Source organism: Parus major, chromosome 9 (genome assembly GCF_001522545.3).
Source record: "Parus major isolate Abel chromosome 9, Parus_major1.1, whole genome shotgun sequence".
In the NCBI taxonomy this organism is placed as follows: Eukaryota; Metazoa; Chordata; class Aves; order Passeriformes; family Paridae; genus Parus; species Parus major.
In genome coordinates, this window is record NC_031778.1 from 17,971,680 (window position 1) to 17,993,883 (window position 22,204).

General features: G+C 40.4%; 2 protein-coding genes across 6 annotated transcripts in view; one reads left to right on the forward strand and one right to left on the reverse strand.

Moving 5' to 3' along the window:
* The first annotated feature begins 334 nt into the window (after positions 1-334).
* DNAJC19 (DnaJ heat shock protein family (Hsp40) member C19) lies at positions 335-4,492 on the forward strand. The gene is made up of 6 exons (XM_015637675.3): positions 335-439; positions 805-856; positions 1,144-1,217; positions 1,564-1,640; positions 2,515-2,585; positions 3,788-4,492. Exons 1-6 carry the CDS (start codon positions 437-439, stop codon positions 3,856-3,858), a joined length of 348 nt encoding a protein of 115 aa, XP_015493161.1. The 5' UTR covers positions 335-436; the 3' UTR covers positions 3,859-4,492.
* Positions 4,493-5,775: 1,283 nt separating this feature from the next.
* FXR1 (FMR1 autosomal homolog 1) overlaps positions 5,776-22,204 on the reverse strand; it is a 33,255-nt gene continuing 16,826 nt past the window's right edge. For 2 of the 5 annotated variants that reach the window (XM_015637670.3, XM_015637669.3), the window contains exons 6-17: positions 21,945-22,038; positions 20,991-21,107; positions 20,726-20,896; positions 17,476-17,554; positions 15,183-15,292; positions 14,463-14,549; positions 13,533-13,740; positions 11,759-11,962; positions 10,881-11,081; positions 10,061-10,141; positions 7,647-7,738; positions 5,776-6,800 (exon numbers count right to left, since the gene is read on the reverse strand). In XM_015637670.3, the coding sequence (XP_015493156.1) occupies positions 6,630-6,800; positions 7,647-7,738; positions 10,061-10,141; positions 10,881-11,081; positions 11,759-11,962; positions 13,533-13,740; positions 14,463-14,549; positions 15,183-15,292; positions 17,476-17,554; positions 20,726-20,896; positions 20,991-21,107; positions 21,945-22,038 (1,615 nt within the window). In that variant the 3' untranslated portion in view covers positions 5,776-6,629. The remainder of the gene's footprint in view (positions 6,801-7,646; positions 7,739-10,060; positions 10,142-10,880; positions 11,082-11,758; positions 11,963-13,532; positions 13,741-14,462; positions 14,550-15,182; positions 15,293-17,475; positions 17,555-20,725; positions 20,897-20,990; positions 21,108-21,944; positions 22,039-22,204) is intronic. The other 3 variants (XM_015637674.3, XM_015637673.3, XM_015637672.3) reach the window with 2 other exon arrangements.

Here is a 22,204-nt window from a genome sequence, read left to right on the forward strand (position 1 = left end):
TGCCTTCGCTGGACATTTTCCACAGCTCCTTGTCCTGAACGAGGAGCTCAGAAATGGACATATTCTCAGGAGGGACTGAAGAATTACTTTTATTTTTAATCAAGCGAAAAAGCGAATCTGGCGTGCGAGAAGCCTCTGGATCAGGGTCGAAATCACTTGATTACATTAACAGTAAGTAAGTATATATATAGTAGTAAAGTCTCTACAATCACTTTTACGACGCCGGAACTTTGATTTCTTGCAGCCCCTGTCCCCTCCCGCCTCAGGCCCTGGTCTCGCCCCTCAGGCCCCTGGTCCCGCCCCTCAGGCCTCTGGTCCCGCCCCTCAGGCCCCGGGCCCGCCCCTCAGGCCCCGCCCATTCCGGGGCGGCTCCTGGTGCCGTCCCCGCCCCGCGCTTTACGGCAGCGGCCGCGGTTTGCGGCGGGTCGGGCCGGACATGGTGAGTGAGGGGTGCTGCTCGTGTCCGGTCCGGCGGCTCCCCCCGAGGGCCCGCGGGCTCGGTTCTGCCTTGACCGCGGAGCGAGGGCCCCGCCGAGGCCGCTGGCTCCGCTCTCGGCCCCGCGGTGAGCGCGGTGCCGCCGGGCCGGGTTTCCCTCGTCCCCCACAGCTCGGGGGTCCCCGCCCCGCTGCCCTCGCCGTGTCCCCGCGGGCCCCCAGAGCGCCGTGGCCCCGGCCGAGCGTGTCACGGCCGCTGTGCCGTGTCAGGCCGGTGGCGGCGCGTCCGAGCCGCTGTGCGCGCTGCCGGCGGGGCTTCTGCCCTTCTCCTTCGGTAAACAAGCCCTGACTGTGTTCGTTCCCATGCAGGCCAGCACGATGGTGGCGGTCGGCCTGGCCATAGCGGCAGCAGGATTCGCAGGTGTGTGGGGGACGGGCGGACACTGAACACCCAGCTCTACCTGCACACCCCGTTGTGCTTAGCCGTGCTTCAGGGCTGGTCTCAAGGTGGTTTAGTAGCTGATACAGGGCGCCCTTTTGGGAGAGCCCGTATTAATGGCTGTAATTAAACAAAAGATCCAAGTTCTTACTGTTTTACGTCCCAAAAAAAAATTATTCCACACTCTAATGCACAAGTTACCAGTTGCACTGAATTGCTAAATATTTCTAGAATTATATTTAATCTCAGTGAACGCTGGTCTCTTTAAGGTCGCTATGCAGTAAAAGCTTTGAAGCAAATGGAGCCACAGGTAAAACAAGCCCTTCAAAACCTACCAAAGCCTGTAAGTTTTTATTTATAGTAAATAGCACACAGTAGCATATTTTTATTTAAAACTTTAATTGGTGAAATAACTACAGACTGTTGTCTCTGTATAGCATTGCTGTATTTTGTCAGTAACAACAATTAATTGCAGCAATTCTGGTGGGGATTGGCTAATAGAGAACTTGTTTGAGTAAATTTAAGTAATTGTTTAATAATACTCTACTTCAACTGAATTTCCTATTACAAGTGAGAACTTTTGCTATTTTTACATTCTAAAAGCTCAGCAGCTGCTAAAGCAAAAATGAGTTGCTTTTACTGATACTTAGAAATTAGTGTGTTTTAAACTAATAGGTTTTCTCTTTCAGGCCTTCAGTGGTTATTACAGAGGTGGATTTGAACCCAAAATGACTAAACGAGAAGCAGCTTTAATACTAGGAGTGAGGTAAAGGAAATTTATCAGAAATGAAAGGTGAACAGTGGGCAGTGGTGTTTCCTCACAGCTGGCTTTGTTTGGAAAGGTTGTCATCCAATGCCCAGCATCCCCTGGGAGTGTCACTGCCAAGTCAGGGAATAGGAAGTGGCTGTTCAGGACTTTCTGAGCTTTTTGGGGGTTCTTTGCTGCACTTTAGCATGGTTGAAGCTAATTCTGTGTGGATTTCCAGACATCTGCAATTCCCTCACACATTCCAACATGGTCCAAATAAGCCATTTCAGGAAGCCTTGGGATTCATTTGGTGTGGGGAACACGATTCTGCTGTTATCTTGTGGTTCCTGTCAGTGCTGAGGAGTTTGGATGCAGTGGGAAGGTGCTGCAAACCTACTTCTTGTATCTGGAATAAATTCATCACTTCTGGAACACTATAGATCTGACCTTGGTGGCAATCCCTGCCAAAGCACTTCAGGCCAAATACACAAATCTATCAAAAAAGAACTTTCAACTGTGAAATTTTTTGAGGTTCTCTGTTTTCCTTTTTACCTTAATAAAGCAAGCAATTTTTTTTTTTGTCTTAAAGCCTTTAGGAAGTTTTTCCCAATAAAAATATTACAATGTAATTGTCTTTTTTCTTACCTGTGTGGCTGACTCCCACCCCATTAGATTCCTATGTCTTCAGCATACATTTTCTAGGGTTTTGGAAAAGCCCTTGAAAGCCTCTCCAGGATTTAGACACTACATATCAGTGGTGAAAAGAAACATAGATGTTAGCTAGAGAATTTATGGGTAAGACAAGAGTTGCTCACTTGTTCTCAGAGACCTTTTGATGATCTGGGGAATTTCATGAGGATCCCTTCAGTCAGTTTTTCTCTCTCTTTCAAAGCCCTACAGCAAACAGAAATAAAATTAGAGAAGCTCATAGACGGATCATGCTTCTGAATCATCCAGATAAAGGTAAGGAAATTAAGTCATGTTGACTAGTTAATACATGTTTTTAACACAGATGAATAGAACTGTGTAGGGAGGGAGTTATACATAACCACCTCTACTAAAAACCCACAGGAAACTGAGTGAAAACAAATCTTAGGGTGCCGTAATCCATGTGAGCATATTTTTGTGTGTGAATGTTTTAAAATCAAGCAGACAGATTCAGCAGGTCAGTTTATTAGCTGCTCTATCTTCTGTGAATAGCAGGTTAGAATATAATTTGTTAAAATGAGACTTAAAATCACCTTAATTTTAGATGAAAACCTGAAGAACCCTTGTGTGTTTTATATACCACTTGTAAGTTTGAGTTCCTCTGAATGCCTCAGGAGTTCACCATAAATGGCAAAAAGAGCCTTTGACAGCTGCTGGAGACATTAAATTATGAAATATTCCTGTTAGTGGTACTCTGAAGGCTCAGACTCTAGTTATGCTTAGTTAGTAACTCAGGGCATCTAAACCTATTCTAAATTCTGTTCAGTGAGTCAGAATCATGTGTTGGTGTTTGACATTTAACTTCTTAATCATTGCTTAAAAGGTAAAATGGCTTCCTTTAAAGTGACTGTTGACTTCCTTACTTCTATGCACCAAAATCCAAAATAATCCATGGGAATATGCCTTTCATAGATAATATTGAATGAAAGTTACCTTCAAAACTAACCTTACTGAATAGATGCAGGAGCTAAAAATAGCATTTTGTGTTGTACGTGACCTAAATATGTAAAATTAATCTTCAAGTAAAACATAATGCTGTTAATGGTATATATGCTACAAACACAGTCATTGCACCTCATGGCTTTGCAGTGTTGGTGCAATGGGGTCTCAGTCTCCCTAGGTAATTTTTTGCCATGTGTAAAAACTGAGCTGGTTCCTTGGTACAGCAGCACTTTATGCTGGGCAGGGTTATCTGCAGACTTTTTAGTGCAGTGCTTCTGTATTCACCACAGACTGTGCTAAGTCACTGGTGACTGATTCATTTATTACTGATAAAACTGGAGAAAAAAGCACTCCAGTAAAACAAAAGCACCCTAACAGGAGTGAGTGGTCTGACACCAAGCTCCTGCTGTGACTCTGAGTGAACTCAGAGTTCAGTTTTTTTCTGTGTCCTGTAGCATTAACACAAGACAAATGTTGGGTTTTTTTCATCTGATTTGAGGTTCTCTTTCTTCTAGGTGGATCTCCATATGTAGCAGCCAAAATCAATGAAGCTAAGGATCTACTAGAAGATCAAGCTAAAAAATGAATGAGAAAGAAAATCACTCATTCAAAGGGTTTGTTCCTGCAAATGATTATTTTTGATAAATGGCTTAAGCAAAGTTCTAATATCAGTATTTGACTTAATATAAACGAAGCTGGAAATACAAATCCAGGGAGGTACTTCCCTCCCCACTTGGTCACTTTTTTTTTTGGAAATATGTGAAGGAGTGAAGCTTAAAAGATTTTTTTTTTCTTAGCTGTTCTTTATTAAACAGCAACATCTGCTACTCAGAAATATTTTCAGTGCTTGACAGGAGTAGCTTGGTGTGACCAGCGTGTGTTACCAGGCACAGGTAGACACAAGAGTGCTGTTACCTAATTTCTGTTGAACTGGCCCTGTTTAAAGTTCACACTGCTGCTCTTCCATCTGCAAGAATTAGCACACTGAACCTGTTTGGGAGGGGGTGGAAAAACCAAGAGGATTTATTGACAGAAGTGGCAGACAGGTGTGGTTGTCTCTGCCTGGACAAATAAAGCACAGGAAAATCTACTCCCTTGTCCTTGCCTTGTGAAAAACAAGGTTGGTTAAGTGTTACTGATGGATCTGGACCGTCCCAGATTTTTTAGTAGCTTTTAACAGGTTTTAATAGCATTTAATAAATTCCATATTTGTAATGGAAGTCCTGTAGTTTTATACATTATTGTACACTACAAACCCAGAGATCACACAGTGAGCTTTGCATTTATGGTGATTAGGAAACAGGAACTCTTTACATCAGTCACCAACAGCTGAGCTGGATTTGTGCTCTGTGGAGCCTCTCACACCCAGCAGCTTGTGAGGATCTCAGCTGGGGCCAGGGAGCTCTGTCTTACTCCAAAAATCTTCCCAGTGTTTCTGCCACTACAGCACAACACTGCACAGCACCTGTGGGAGTTAATGCCCACCCAGTCATAAACAGTGGGATTGAAAGCTTCCTCACCCAGGACCTGGACTTGGGAAACATCTCATTCCTGTGTGTACTGCCTGCTGTGCCGCAGCATTGCTGTGGAAGAGCTCTGGGCTGTTTAGGAAGGATTACAACAGTAGGGTTGAGTTAGGTGCCTTTAGGAGAAAGGATCAAATAAGTAACCTTGCAACCTCCCCAGAAAGGCAGTAATTTTGCTCTGCTACTGCATTTAAAGCAGGGTGAAGGACAGCTGGAGCACCACCATGTAGAGTTCTGGACTCAGCACATGCCAAGCTGTATGCAGAATGTTTCTGTACTTAAGTATTTCCCAGCCAAACACTACTGACTTACTAAACACAGGTCTGTTTTTTAAAATTTTCTCTACTGCTGTGTCTGCCCCATCAGCTGAGGTACTTGTGCATGCTTCAGTTACAACCTTTGCCTGGGTGTGTTCCCCCAGAGGGAACAATGTTTCTGTGTGTCCAACACTGAAATCCTATAGTGCACACACAGGTCCCTGCTTGGGACAGCTTGGCTGTAGCTCTGCCAGGTAGAGCAGCTGGTTTAGAACTCTTGATTTTGTCCTGACTAAATCAGGCAAGACAACTTTTTTCATTCAAGTCAGTGCAACTTCAATGCTGCCCTTTGCTCTGACTTCTTACACCTTCCTGCTACCCAGATGATTTTCCACACCTGTTTTGTGCTTCCTTGCTCTGGCTCATATATCTGGAAAGAGGGGAGGGTGCCATGCTTTAAGTTACCAAAAACTACATCTGCATTAATTCCTATATATGTTAGTCAGGTTATGCAATTCTCCAAGATAAGGAGTCTGGTTTTTAGACTCGTTAACTGGTGTTTGACATCATCACCTTACTGAAAGGAAGATCAGCCTGTTAAAAACTCTTACAAAAAAGAGTTTGAGGTTCAAGCTGCCTCACAAATAGGTTTCCATTTTTAGCTAACAGCTTGAAAACCTTCAAGTCAATAGTAATTTAAATTTCTGATAGAAACAGTCAACAGATGGAAGATCAAAGTTTATTTTCTTTTACTACCAGCATACAAAAAAAACATATTGCACATCAAACAACCAAAACAAAAATAAAAATACTCTACTAAGGACTAACATATGTAGTTTATACAGAATAAACTTTCTGGAAATTGATCTTTTCAGTAGTTCAGGTTATGTCTTAATGGACATGACTAACTCAGCTTAGTGTTAACTAAAGCTATGTTTGATTTTTAAATACTGTACAGTTTAATAAATAAACCAAACAAAGCCTCAATGTAGAACAGTCACTGCCAATGTCACCCAGTATCCCTGCATATTATGAGAATTTAACAAATGCATTCCAGTGGTCTGCAGATTTTTTCCTCTACATACAGCATTTAAAAAACATGTATTAAAACAGACCAGTTTCCAGACTAAACTAATGGAGAAATTACATTTCAGTGCAAAATATTTTAGACTGCATTTCTTTCTAGTATTCCTCAGGTGAAGAAGTGGTTGCATATTATTAAAAATGTAACAAAAGCAGCTAATGCTTTCATAAAGAGTATTATGTTAGGGATCCCCCTCACATCTTTGCCGTATTTTGAAAACAAAATAACATTTCCTATAGCCAGCAATTTTGTTTATTTAAATGTTACATATACTATCTCAAGGCACATCTGATGATATATTTATAACACAGTAGGTGTCAAAGTATGTTTAACATATGATTTCTCCAGGATCCCTCCCCTTTCTGTATTCCAAAATGGAGGAACTGAAAGTGCGGTGTCAAGACTGGCGATCCATATTCTATCTTTGGCAAGCTTATACAAGCACTATTTTAAATGTAATGTAAAAGAACTGTAAACTAGGAACTTCAGTTTATGAAACACCATTCAGCACTGCTTCTTCCTGATTATTTCCATCCTCCTGAACAGTGACTTTCTTTTCATCAGGGCTGTGCTGTAGTTTAGAAGGCTCATCCCCAGAGGTGGTGGCAGGACCATTCACTGCCTTTTCAGATGGGCTGTTTTCGTCAATCGCATCTTTTGCCTTGCAAAAACAAAAACAGGAGTATTAAAAATTCTGTAACAGCACAGAGTGTAATCTCAGTTTCCCTCTGACTCACACAGCAGCTTTGCAAGAGGGAACAGCTCTTGTTTGTCTCTGCCTGTATCCTGTCACTTACAGCATCTGATCACTTGTCCTTTATAGGATATTCTGTTTCAGCCACTTTGAGGAAATCATGCCAACGTAACCCCAGGACTGCACACCCCCAGCACACCTAAAATGCTTATTTATTTCTATTTGTCTAAGCCCATGAAGGAGTTTACTGAAAAAACTGAGCTTTACAAGTCTTTTGAAGTCTATAGCAAGAAGACATTTTGTTAATGGATCTTTCTTACTTAACTTCTGGCAATACATTGGCATTTCTTTATTCAGTTCTAATCATTTTTCAGGATAATGTAATACCACTCTGATCCTTTCAGGAAAAAGGATCAAAACCTTACAATCTTGGTAAAATTAATTCCTTCTAAAATAGTTTATACAAGTCACTAAAAATGCTACATATTATCCTCTATCCCTAAAGTGTTTTAAGGATTAGTTCTCAGGACTTACCATAAGCAATTTTCACATTTTATTCCATAATACAACATTACTTACTGTAATATTTTAAAATGTGTACACAGACTTAATCTGGCCCCTAAAGTCTGCAACAACAGTCTACAAACCATTGTCAGTTCTGTTTACTCTGGGCCCTTTTTGCTTTTAATGATTTGCTCTTGAACTCAAATGCGCTTGCAGTCAAATGAAAGCAAGCTAACTGAAGCCTTCATTCCTTTACTGTTCTACTGCAAGTGAGGAGAAACCAGAAAATGAATATTAAAAAAATCTTACCGTTTCTTTCTTGGTTTTGGCTACTGTCTCCTTTGGAGGGTTTCTCTGTCTACTTTGAGATTCAGCTCGTGATATATAATCAGCTACTGTTACTGTTCAAGGAAAAAAATCACAGTGATGCTCACATCAGCAGTCAATTCAGCATGAACCTTCATGTCTTTTCTGCACAAGTTATGCTCTAACTGGGAGACATCTCACAAAAGGCCTTCACACTTACAGGTATCAACCACACAGCAATGATCAATTTGTTTCTGTTGTTAAAAACAATTTTCACTAAAATCAGTGGTAACAATGATCTGAAGGTGGACTCTTAAGAAAACCAATTTTGTCCAATTGCAAGATTTATTGGAGAAGGGCTTTCTAAGCACTAAGTTTGAAGAGATTTGGATGCAGGCTATTTGAACTACAGACTGTGTGTGTCACTGGGGTTTTATTGGCTGAGTAGTGAAGAATTTCACACTAATGAAATCAAATGAAGACAGTTAAATGTGTCCAGAACTGGGGCAGGTCAGAGACTGGACTCGCTTAGGATGATGATGTGGCATCAAATCTTTGGTGTGTCACGAAGCAACTGAGGAGGGAATTTGTCCTCCTCAAGGTACTGAAAGTGCCACCAGCACTGTCCCCTGGCTCGGGTGTGACTGGTGTGGGCTGTGTGGACACAGGCGGTGCTGCTGGAGCCAGCCCAGCCCAGGGGCAGCACAGCTGTGTCTGTGCTGGTACAGCTGCACTCACTGGAGCCAGCCAGGGCTTCTCTCACCTCTCCCTACCACCTCAGCACATGTTCTGTAGCCTGGTTTTGTCTGATCCTGCCCTCTTGTAACCACACCAAAACTCAGTTCTAGCATTAGAATATGGACTGCTGCAACTTTAAATACACACTTGGGTTGGCAAGTATTACCTACTGAACTGTACAGTCATTTATATTTAGGTGAGCTATTTTTCTGGATTTAGGAATGACTGTGCATGAAATCCAAATCAGACTGGGAACTACAACAGATGACTTTTCTGTTACAGTAACTGGACTTCTTACAGCTGGGTCCTTCCAGAACTGAAAGGCAAAGGAGTTTCTACACAAGTACTTTTTCTTTAAAATGAGGTTTTATACCCAACTCCTCTAATATTAGTAAATAGAAAGCATGTTTCATGCACATAGTGCATTCTTAATGTTCCTCTATGAATAAGGCACCATAACATACAGCAATGTAAATCAAATGATGCAGCTAAATGACTGAAATACAGCGGTTGGCATTGGGGGGAGAAGAAACGAAGAGTTCCTTCTGTCTTAACTTCACTCACACTTACTAGGTATTTATGAAGACTAAATTATTACAGCATTTTAACAAAGATGTCAGAGAAATCTTGTTTGGGAAATTTTGTTATGGTCTTAGAATACTTAAGATTTAAAAGAATTCCCATGGTTTTCTAAAAATTACTAACACTCCTTTACACTGTTGGCTGAGATTAGTTTCTTAGAAATAGAGGCTGAAATACACTGTTTTTGTCCCTTTACGAAATCGTATGCACTGCAACAAAACTGGAATGTTGAGAAGAAATGTGTGGGTTTGAGGTTTTTTAGAAGGGTGGGGAGTTTAATTTTTCCCTTCCCCGAAGTTTTAGTGCAATAGAACAACTTTTTCCTTCTTAATCAAATGTATGAGCACCACAGATACAAGGAAGACAAATATGGGTGAAATTTTGAACCTGTCAATCCAGAAGACCTTCTGTTACTACCCTGTGCCATGTACGTACAAGCATTTTCTAAACAGGGCATTGTATTGATAATTAGCCAGTTCACCTTTAACATTTCAAGTGTTAGTACACACAAAAGAAATGCAACAAGCCACAACAACAAAAAAATTGGAAACATGCAATTTCACTTAAATTCCTCCTCCTTCCCACCCTCAATTTGCAGATGACTTAAACTATTCCCAACAGCCAAGGACTGAGAGCAGCAGTGTGATGCAGGTGTGGGGCTGGCAAACCCCACGAGTTCCCTCACTGAGCTCTGCCAGGGCCCACATCCTGCCCCTTCAACGCTGCTGCTCAGCCAGTGCTGAAAAGGTTGTGTCCCAGTCAGTGCAAGCGCACAGATGCAGTGAGTGCAGACCATGAACCTTCATGTTTGTCATGATCCTGGACCACGGAACTCAACAGCATTTTGGCCATTGACTTCAGCGAGAACTGGATCAGAAGCATAACTCTTATGTCCAAGCAAAAAGTTAGACATCAATTAGTTTCATTAGACAGATTTTAGAAGTTTTCCTAGTAGAAGAAATGTCTTTCATCTTTATCTAGTAGTCTTATTAGTTATTGAGTAACCTTTTGATATTATGCAGCTCTATGTAAAACAGCAGACACAACATTCTCTCATGCTTTTGACCTGAGATTACCCACAGCTCCACTCGAATTACCTGGCTGTCTATCTTCTGCCTGACCCCTGAAGCGACGCCTGCGGCTACGATTGCGTCGCTGGGGTTTTTTGTCACTATCATCTGCAATTGCAAAGTTTATAATGAACTATTTCTGATCATAAAATAAATAAATTCTTCAGCAGTTTCAGCATGGGGCATTTAAAATGGCTTCTGTTAAAGACAGAGACTAAGTAAGACAGAAAAGCTAAAAGAAAATTTTATACTGAAAGCATACACAGTAACACAAAAGCTAGATTTTACTTTTTGTTCTTGGTTCATTAAAACATTTAGGCACGTGCTTAATGACCTCAGATTTCATTTATTAAGTAACCATACGTCAAATTTTAGCAACATAACCCAGATTTTTTTTTTCTACATTAAGCAACAGATTGTATTCTCATCCCAGGGAGTATCGAGAGAATTTACCGAAGGAAAGTTCTTAAGTAGAAGTTGCATAAAGACAAATTAACAGCTACTTAAGGAGCTTTCCCACACCATGACTTAGATTACCAAGGACAAAACAGAACGTTGATCTGACAGTACTGTTTCTATCAAGCAGTACCAATGGGAAACAACAAGTCTTTGGTGTCTCCATCAGACAGTTTTTACAAAAAAGGCACATGAAAAGGCTAGTGGAGCTCAGTAAACAGAAGATTCCATGGCACTGCCACGGAGGGAGTCTTTCTTTAATCAAACAGCAACCTTAAACAGAACAATGATTTGTCACTTACAAAAACAAACAAGGGCTTCACTACACTTAGAGGGACAACACATTTTTTTCTTAGCTTGCTCTGGGACTACCATCCAACCATTTACATACCTAAACCATTCTCATTAACAGAAGCTGTATCAGACTCTGTCATTCCATCCATAAGAACAGCATCTTCATCAGTCCTTCGCCGGCGTGACCTCCGGCGGCGGTTGCTGCTGTGGTGGGACTCGCTGGCGTCCGTGTCCACGGTCTGGTCTGACTCCGTGTTATCCAGCAAGCTGTAAGGGTTGCTGTCCGGGTCTTTAAGCACTAGACAAACAGAAAGTGTCCATCTAAGATACTGTAGAGATATGTAACCATTCCCAGGCTGACTTACAGCTGTGTCTGAAAGTTTCAAACTATACAGCAACCTTAAGCTAAGGTGTAACACACAAAGCTGCAGTATTTGATCTCAAACTGGATCCTATGACTTTAACCCAACAGGAACAATTCTGGGACACCAAAACAGCCCAATGTGCACTTGCACCACTAACATCTCCTAGGTGACATTTAGACTTTTTACCCCAAACTTCTAAGTATATAAAACACACCTTACACCTTGTGCTTGTGTGGTAATTCTGACATAGTGTTATATTAGCACAGATTCTGATTAAACCTAGCTTCCAATCAATCACTTTTCCTTTCATTGTGTACTGATCATAAGCTTACCTCAGGAGGCAGGCATAGGCAACATGCCAAAGATTTACCAACTTTGCTAGTAACATTATTATGTGTGAGCAGTAGAGGAAGGAAATTAAGATCACCGTGAATACAAAATAAACAAAAATCTAAAACGTGCTGCATGACACAGCTACTACACAACTGCACTGAAATCCCAGGGTATTAAGCTCATCATGTAAGAATGGAGTATTTTAAAAGAGTAAGAGGTTATACAGAAAATTGCCAGGAAGAACATCTCAATTCAAAACCCATTTGGAACACAGTACCAGAGCTAATGGATGACTTTCCACCACGAGGTCCCCCGCGTCCACGACCTCCAGACACGCTACGCCCTCGTCCCCCAGGACGTCGTCTGTTGTCACGTTGGTGCCTGCTCTCCCTGTCGTCTTCTCCTGCCAAGGACCAGTCACTAAGTTCATCTTTCCTCTCAGATTCTGTTTCAGAGGGATTAGAGAGCTCAGAGTTTGTACCTTGTATGAGAAGGAAAAGAGAATTGGAAATGGATATGAATTTGAGGATTATATTCTGGTTTCATATCCTCACAGAAGTATTCCAGCCAGCACAGCTGGTTATATATGTATGTTATTTTAAAAAACAATATAATGCATAAATACATATATATATATAAATATTAACATTCAAGTATACAATCATAGATATATTTTAATATTTATACATACTCATATATAAAAATATATGCACACAAAATATAGATCAGAAGTTACTTAAGTAAGATTCTCCAATTAAGTTTGTTTGTACTAACATACGATAAGGGCTGAAAGATCACCTAATCTGTAATTTCTGTACACAGATAAACCAAGGATTTAGCAGTGTTTCCTTCCTTTGTCTATACACTGCAGGCATTTGGTTCAGTTTCTAGGCAACTTCTCTGAAATTCCCAAGGACAACTTTGCCACCTTATAGCCAATGGTTGTTGCTAAGCAACCCCTTCTGGATGCTGTAATGCTGCTTGAACAATTTCACTGTTTATATTAAACAGCATCTCTAACACCCGGCCATCTCCGAGTACCCAAAACCCACACAGCTTTTTACTACCTGCAAAACCAACACCTAGTACTCATTTTAGGTATCCAGGAACTCCCCCTACTACCCAGTCTGAAATATAAAGTTTTAGGCCCATGTGGCTTACATGTGATTCTTGCCATTTTGGGAGGAAAAACAACACTCTAAATTTTCCAAATCACAGTGTGCATATATAAGCAAAGTGAACAAGTTTCCTTACAGTTCAGTCAGTTCACTGGGAAATAAAAAATGAAGTTACAAACATCATCATCAGAATCAACACAACTAGCACTTGGCATTATCCAGGAAGCTATAGCCAGAGACAGACTGTAAAACCCAAAAGGTGTCTGATTTTTTAACAGAAATGAGCTACATGCAGATATCCAGAGTAATTTACTGTGTTGAATAAATAACATTGTCCTTATTGTGAAACATGTCTATATAGAAATGCAGTGTCTCCATTTGGACAAGCTGGGGATGTGCACACCTGTCAGGAACTGAACTGTGCTTTTTAATTGAGAAATGCATCAGAGTACCTCACTACACCTTAAAATAAATCCAGTTAGTTCCTGACTGAATTAAAAAACCTACAGGATTTTGTGCTGTCTCCATTTTAAATCATTTGGTTCACTTTTCAGAAATAAGCTGCTAAGACAGTCATGATCACAGACAAGCAATTTTTCTCCTTCTCAACCAAAACAGATAATGCTCATTTCATATTTTTTTTAATTTGTCTCCTGAAAAGCATCTCTATCTGTCTTCCCAGCTTTTGTGATGTTGCTTACTAAGTAACTAACATGGAAGGACAAGATGCTTCCAGAGCTCAGTTTGTTAATTTTTTCCATTTTGAACAAACTTCAAGACTGCAAATCTAATGAGGTGTTTTGAGCTATGAACAAAATAAAACGGCAATTCTGAATTTCCAACCCTATCTTCACTCAATTATGCTGAACACAGAGAAATCCAGAGACAGTTTTGGGCTCCCAGGTACCCCAGGCCTCGCTGAAGGGCACTCACCATAACCAGATGTGTAATTGGGGCCCCTGCGGCCTCTGCCCCGCCCGCTGTAGGACCTGGAGCCCTGCACTGAGGAGAGGGTGCTCTCGTCGGTGGTGTAACCCTTCTCCTTCTCAGGAACTCGAGTCGAGGAGGGCCTGAAGCCCATCCCAATCTGGCGCAGCTGTTCATCGATTTGGAGCCTTTCCAGTCTTAGTTGTTCTACCTCCTACATGCAATGAAACAAAAACCATGGAAAAGTTTGCTGACAAATGTCCTTCACAAAACACCATCCCCCACCCAGTAAAATACTCATTCCTATAGGAGAATTAACACCACCTGGAAGGTGACTATGAATAACAGAATTCAAGATGAGGTACCTCTGAGTTTCAGAAGAGATTCAAAGACTCACCACTATGCAGAAAACTTGGTTTTAAGACCACTACTACCTTTCTTAATTACAGTTCAGCAAACTTTTCCAGTAAAATTTAGGAAAAAAAACCCAACAAACTGACAAGGGAACACAGTTCAAACTCATTATCTCTGTTAACATCACAAAGCAATCCAATCTAAACAGATAATTGTTCTAATACCACACTGTATTACTGTCTTCTATTAGAAATTCCATCCTATCCCAACAGAGCATTAACCTGAGAATTGCAGAACTTGAACACAGACGAAAAGCTTTGTGTTAGCTCCCAAATGTCCCTTAAAGCCCAGTTCTTTACAGTCTGATCCTTTCTACCCCAATAGCACTACGTAGCCATGACAAGGTATTTACAGGCCCATGATACCCATGGGCAAGGGGTGGGCTCAAGGCACCACACTTTAAACCTTGATATACAGAGAAACAGTTTAATGACTGCAAATCCCACCAAAGCTGCTGCTCAAAATTTCTGTTACTTCAACTCAAGTTTCCTGTACAGATCCTCCCTCCCAAAACACACTCACCTTTAGATATGCGATGTGATACTCCAACAGAACTTGGACATTGCCAATGCTTTCTTTAGTACCAACAAATACAAACGGTACCATTCCCTACGGGAACAAAGCATCAAAACTTTTTATCAGCGAAAATGTTATCATTGAAAGAATGCTTTCTGTTTAAATTATATAAAGAGATCTGTCTTCAATTATTGAAGTGAGCTAAACAGAGGCAGCAGCTGAGCCTTCAGCTGCAAAGACATCTAGAAATAGCTCAGGCTGAGGTGACAGCAGCAGCTTCAGACTGTGTAGCTTTCCCAACAACCTATTCTGGAGCCAAGGTAACCTGACATCCCATGTTCACATTCCCCCATGCAACACATGCTCTGTGTGTTTAGCACAACGGGTGCACAGAAGCATACAGAGTTTACCAAGAAGGTGGTTCATTAAACCAACTTTACAAGACCAAGCACCTTTACAAGCTTTTACCTTTTCTTCTCATCTATTTAAAATATATGGACACTTCTAACACTACCAATCCCAAATTAGTTATACAACCCAAGTACATATAGGAGAAAGTGTAAAAAAAACCCTCTTCAGCAGCAAAAACATTCCTTGAATCATTTTGTATAAAATCTACTGCAAGATACCAGCTTAGAACTAATGCTCTCTATACCCACAGGTTTGAAATAAAACTAGGTTTGAAAATAAAAACCTAGTCACAGCAGGAAAGAATAAAGTACTTACATCTTCACGGGGCAGCTTATTTTCATTGTCTCCTTCAATTCTCACCCTGACGACTCCAGACTTGTCTACAATCTCCTGAATCACTTTTCCATTTTTTCCAATAACTTTTCCTTCAGAGGGCAAGAATGGTTAATTTTGCACCATAATAATAATGTGCCAAGTATTTTAACATGTTTATTGATATTTTATAAATAGAACCCCCAAAGAATATCCCACACTGTATCAGAGAAAATGGGTAAAAACTTTAAAAATTAAACTCTCTCGATATGCAAAATGACAAGCAGTGATGAAGATCACCACTGCACACAGGCTTCTAATAGAATCAAACCAAGAGTAAAATGGCACATGAGTTTTGGAAATTCTTATTTTAAATTTATGTATCAAAATTATTTGGTCCTCCAACTCTACACGTGACCTCAATGAATCTTTCCTGACATTTTAGCATGCTTATACATTTGTTGAAGCCTCTTAAATTCTGCCTTTACTATAGACTTGCGTACGACCAGTGCTTTCCATATTACCTTTAAAATACCTATTTTGAGATCATGCATGGGATCCTAACCAAAAGGTTCTTCAGAACCTGTATGTTTAAATCTCAAATAAATAAAAAAAAGTGACTTCTTGACTCTCTTGGCTAGAAGACTTTAGCTCTTCGACTAAAGCTGCGTGGGAACGTCTTCATCACAGCTAGACATGGCACTTAAGAACATTCATGTTTAAATTAAGAGCAAAGGAGGCAGAAGAACTTAAAAAAAGGGCAAAAGTCAGAATTGTGTGACAGAGGACTCCATAAGCAATGTTCTTTACAGCAAATAGCAACATGATACAAAGTAATGTGCAAAAAATATTAAAAATTTGTTTCCCTTCCTCAACAGCTCAAGCAGTTCAGCAGGTCTGGGTTTTTATCTTTTTGTATTGGAGTCATTGATGAGCACTACACTGAGCTGTGTGTCTTCATTAAGTCAACCTAAATATCTGTCTGCTTACCTGTGTGCTCACAGGTGATGAGAGCAGGATATTTGCCTTCATCAGAAATTAGTACTGTAATTGTTCAACAGCAGCATTTTCAGTTAAACACACTGCTGTGACTTCTGCCCTGATTCTTGTGATATATTCACATTAATGAATGCTCTCCAAATGCTCCCCAAAACTCAACTTGCAGAACATCAGGTTTAGCAGAATTCCCTGGATTAATTAGATTTACTGAACAAGACTGCAGAAAAAAATTTGTTCATATAAAAACTAGTGATTAATTTGTTGAATGTTAAAATGAGCTTTAACATTAGGTAGATGAGAAAACCACCAAGTTGCGTCAGATACACAATTTTCACAAGTCACATTTTAAAAAAAACACCCAAATGAACAAATAAAACCTCATTACACCTTAATCTGGTTGAGTTCTAAAACCTTGAAAGTCTAAGTTATAGGAGTTTGCACATGAATTATTTAAATTATGTTATTTATAATAAGCAGGCTCCAAGCCCCAAACCACAGCAGGTTAAAGCCCAACTTTTAACTTCTCTGGATAATCCAAGCTGTTCAATCAGGTCTAACACCTCCAACTTTAACACTGCCTCCATGCCCACACTGCCCACAAGCTGGGCATGGGGAGCAGGGAGCTGCCAGACTTGAGTAAAATGCAGGAGAAAGGAAGGAGAATGAGAAAAAAGGAAAAACATTCCCTGTGGAGACCGGACTAGGGGAAGATATTTGTGTCTTCAAGTGGAATGCAATTAACCTCACACCTCTAGGTGGTTTTCAATACAGAGCCTACCAGATTATGCTACACCTTCATAAAGCTGCAATATGGTAAAATGTCTATTTTGAGACTCAGGCCGAGACCCATGAGCACTGCTGATTTATACAGGAGCTCACCAGCATCCAACCACCATCGGTGACAAACCTCAACCCAGGAGGGAGCAGTACAGGAGAACTGTCTTGTGTCAGCTGGAGTATTGCCAGATTAAACTTTGGAACTTAATTTCAGCACTTTTAAAAAGTCAATTTAGTAAAGCATATTTTTTCACTAGAATCTGAACTTCAAATATTACCATTAAATTAGGTGGTACAAGTCTGTAACCAAGTCAGTTTAAGTTCTAAAATCCTGACAAAGTATTATGCAGCAACAATATATCCAATTTCATAATAATTCTGATACATGTAGTTTTAAAAGATTAATCACTTTCTACTTAAATGGAGAAATCAAATATTGTACTGGCACCTAAATCCTCTTCACAAAGTTATGATTAGGCTCCCTTTTCCCAACTTGTCAAGTTTTAGCAGTATTACATACCAACAAGATTTCTGGGAACTTGAATAAAATCCTCCACAAATTCCAAGTAACTTCTGGCCTTTTTTACTGCATCAGCAGTCTGGAAATAAATTTAAAAAAATTGAATTTATTTGTGAATACAGCATATTAAGAACAAAACCTTGTAGCAACAGCTGCCAGTCTTCCAAATAAACTTATTTTCAAAAAGAGAAGAATAAAGACAAGATTAATCTAGTTTTGAACTAAATCATAAAGGAATAATTGAGTGAAATGCCCAGAGACAGAATTCAGTAGAGAAGCAAACCATCAGTAACAAATAAAACATTTTTTTTCATGTTATTTCAAGGTGTTTTGAGGTATCAAAATGCATACCCCATCCCTGGAAGTGTTTCAAAGGCCAGGTTGGATGGAGCTTTGAGCAAACACTGCAAGTGATTTTACAACCAGGGCACTCTCTTTCCAGAATGCTGGTTTCTGGCCACAGATCATCTACAATGCTTTCCAAGATAGGACAGTGGCTCTGGTTACTGGGGAGAACTCCTGTAAATGCTCTCTTGCAGCTTTATTATTAAATGACAGAAACCAACTGAGTTAACTGGGATGCTGAAACAAGAAACAAGCCTTCAAATTAGCAACAGCAGAAGTGCAGAATTAAGGAAAGAATATCAGCATCTAGTTAGAAACAACAGCTTAAGAGCACAATTTCCATTTTACACTAACACCCCAGCCCTTTCATCTGTCACTTTTAGGCAACACATGAAATAAGAGTACCACCAGCTCCTGCACCTTTTAATCAAATCAGGCAAATCCTAGAAGAAGGAAATGTATAAATCTCTACTTCTGGCAGAGGTCAGAAGGATGGCAAAAAAGAAACATGGACAAATTTGATTTCAGTATAATGAAAGCAGTGATCAAGCACAAGGAACAGATGAGCAGGAAGCCACTGTGAGGAGCAGAGGTTATGCTGCATTCACAGGGCAACTGCTCAAATAATACAAACTTAACACACACTAGCAATTCTTCACCCTCAATGAATTCTACAAAGAGACACAATTAAGCGAAGAGTTCCTGCCTCAGGTATGTTTATCAATTTTTTCCCAAATAAAGATGAAGGAACAATGAAAATGCATTTACAGAAGCAGAGTCAGGACAAGAAAATAGACAATTGCCAGAGCTGTAGCTGTCCAGTGCACCCATAAGCCTTTCTACACCTCTCACAAGCATTCAGGATTTTTACCTGAGCACAACCTGTGTAATTCTCACACGCCCCAATATAAATGAGCACATAAAGCTGACTCAGACAAGGTATTCTCAGTTCCTTGTAGTAGAACATGGATTAAAGACCTCAAAGGATTCCAGTCACTAGCAACTACCTTTGTTAACTCTGAATTACAACCTACATGTCCACTGATGCTCTCATTACTTCACACAGTAGCCTGAACAACCAAGACACATCCATAGTACCAAAGAGTATAATAAAAAAATTAAATGCAGGATATTTTTCTCAACTCAGCATTATACCTACCAATGTTAAGAATTGCACAAGAACTGACTGCAATTCCATTTTGACAGTAATGAAGGTCTAAGAGGAACTTTTCTATTTCTGAGCCAGCTCCCTCTCTCCGGGAAGCACAAGTTACCATAAGTAGTCCAAGCTACACTGTCCCAAGCTCTGAAGTTCACAGGCCTGTGACCTGAACAGGCATCACAATCAGAAGTTCAGGCAACCAGGAAAGGGTCTTGAAACCAAAATGGCCTTGACCAGGCAGGGATAAGTGCATAAAGAGCATGCCATACAGTTTAGATTCCTTTGATCCACAGAGCTTTCCAACATTCTTTAAAACTTTTACTCATGTTTCTCCCCTCAAAGAGTCTGGCCCTGAGCAGCCAACTTTTATTTGTATGCTAAACATCAGTTATGGGAAAGCTTCGGACCATAGTGACTGCTATGTCAACAACACTGGTTCACTACTCCCACACATCTCAGCCTGAAATTGTCTGCCTGTGCACTGAGCCATTAGGGGTTGGCTGGCTGCCCACTGCAGCTGAAGAGAGGCAAAAAGAATAGGCAAGTGTAGCCAGATGCTGAAACTCTTATCATGTGGAATAGTTAAGCTGACTGGCAATTTTAGAAGCACTTATCACTTCTACGAAGGACAAGGCTGGATGTGCCTAAAGGCATTTTTATTTAGGGGGCATCTGGTATTTATATTCATTGCTGTGCACCTCTGTAAGAGGCTGGTGACAGTCATAACCTTTGCACAAGTTCCAGCATTCAGATGAAGAAGATCAAAACTGGAATACACTGGACATTCCAGTGCATTTAAAATTGTCCAATTCTTTCTCAGGAACTGAGAAGCAATTTACTGGCAGTAGGAGATCAAAGAAGGATCTGTTGCCACCCTGATATCCTGGAAGCATTTAAGGTTTCCAAAACAAGGACACAATTTCAGAGATACAAGAAAGCACAGAAGTTTGACCTCCTCTCCATAGGATCAACTTCATCTGAACCTTTGATCACAACCAGGTTCTACTCCTGACATAGACGGAAAAGAATTCAAGACGTCAGATTCCTGAACTGTTAACATCAGAGACTCAGTGGCACCTGTAGAGTTAGGGACAGGGAATAAAAACCCTCAAAATATTTTCTGACAGGGCCCTGGTGACAGTGGCATTATTGTCACTAGCCTTCTGCTTCCTGAATGGATCCTTGTTTTGGCACAAGGACCAGCTACATTCCAAGGCAGTTGTGAGATTCAGAAGAGTCACACAGATCGAATCAACTTGGAGCAAATCATTATTTTGCCAAAGCCAGCACTGAATTGCCAAAACATAAGAGTTAGAAGCAGTAGATACAGGCTTTAACACACCTGGCTAGGTCAGAGGAGCAGAAAGCACACAGCAAAAAACACACAAAAGAGGCAGTGGGGAGGAGCAGAACCAGTAAGGTTCTGAGGGAGAAAAGAAATACAAACAAACCCATGAACAAGTAAAATAGCAAGAAATGATACCTCTCTCAGGTTGAACCAGGATATATAGCAAAATGGAGTGATTAGGACTAAGACAGAACACACCTTATGGAAGTCACTACTGCAACAAAGGCTTGTATTTCAAATATATGCAGTATAAGCTGCCACAGTGTCAACGTGCACAAAGACACACAAAATCTCAGGAGCTGTTTTCTGTTCTTAAGTCTGGGTACAGCTCTCACCACTCTAAAAGCAGATACAGAGTGAAATACTCCAAGGATTCATATGAAGTTCCCCCTTACCTCTCCATAGATTCTGAAAGTACCGGTATCCTCCTCAAGTTCAATGGTTGTAACTCCTGGAACCTTTCTGGCTTGTTGTATGTTACTGCCATGTGTTCCTATAGCAAGTCCCATTAAATCTTCTCTGACTACAAACTCCTCATGAAATGCTGCAGCAAGCTGCTTTGTGCACTGAAGGGAAAACAAAGGCAGACTCATCCACGTGCACTCACTGTAATGCACTGCTCTGAGCTCAGTTTTAAGCAATGAGAGCCACAAGCTTTACCTCCAAGTGTTTTGTAGCTTCCTCGTTTCTTGACATCAGCATGAGTTTGGTGCGAATGCTGCGCAGGTGCATGTCACTGAGGATGTTCACTCTCTTTACTGTTGCTTCACTGGCAGACTACAGGAGAGAAGGAACCTAAGTTTTGACTTTGTAAGCAAATATACATTTAAAGGATAAATCAGGAACCTATTGAAACTAAGTCATAAAAATGATCTCCATTTCCAGAAGTTACATGAAAACTTTTCTTCCTCAAAATAAAGCATGAAAAATTCAGCACCACCAACAACTATTTGTTCTCACTCTCAGCATATTTTACATTAAAGACTTTGCTGCTGAATTACACAGCAACCCTTTCCCTTTGATGTTGCTGAAACAAATCTTTCTACAATATACATACTTGTTATTGTGTGGGTAAGAGAGCTAAGGAAATAATCAAGGACAGCACAATCATGTAGGAAGAGGTTCGAGTGGATAATATTGAGTAAATATGAAGAAAAACTAAATCTGGTACAACCCCATGTAAAAACCAGCGCAGAGGCATCTAAGTGAACAATTCCTTAATGGCTACACTGAGCTGGTGCAGTTCTCCATGTGGAAAGCCAGCTGTGGGTCAAACTGCACACTGTAATACAGCACGAGGGGAAAGTTGTTGCTCCAGAGTGGAGTGAGATGATTTACCTCTGAGCCACCTGCTAAAATCAGTGAAACAGAACTCAGCTGAGAATGACAAAAAGTCATACAAATAATGCCACTCAATGCAGCTCCTAAAATTAAGTTGTATGCACTGGAGGCCTTACCCCCAAAGATTAAATGCATCTACTTAAATTAAATGTCTCACAATTTACATAGCTTGAAAAGTTAAGCCATTCTCCATACACACACAGCTAGTTATGTATTTCCTATAAGTAATATACTGGGACTTCATATAACATTTACATAGAAGCAATTACATACCAGTATTATTAGTTGAGCAGTTTCAGCATGATAAAAAATTCGACATGCTCCCACAGCTTTCTTGAAATCTTTATGTGCATTTTCATTAGCACACCTAAGGAGACAAAATTACTGTTTTTTCAACAAGTTGCATCAAAACTGAAAATGTAATAACATGATCAGACCTAAGAACATTTAGTAGTTTATGACAAGGACTGTTTAGAAACAGGAAAGTTCCCACTCTCCTCAATATGATTCCAGTTTCCCTGTGGATTCTATGG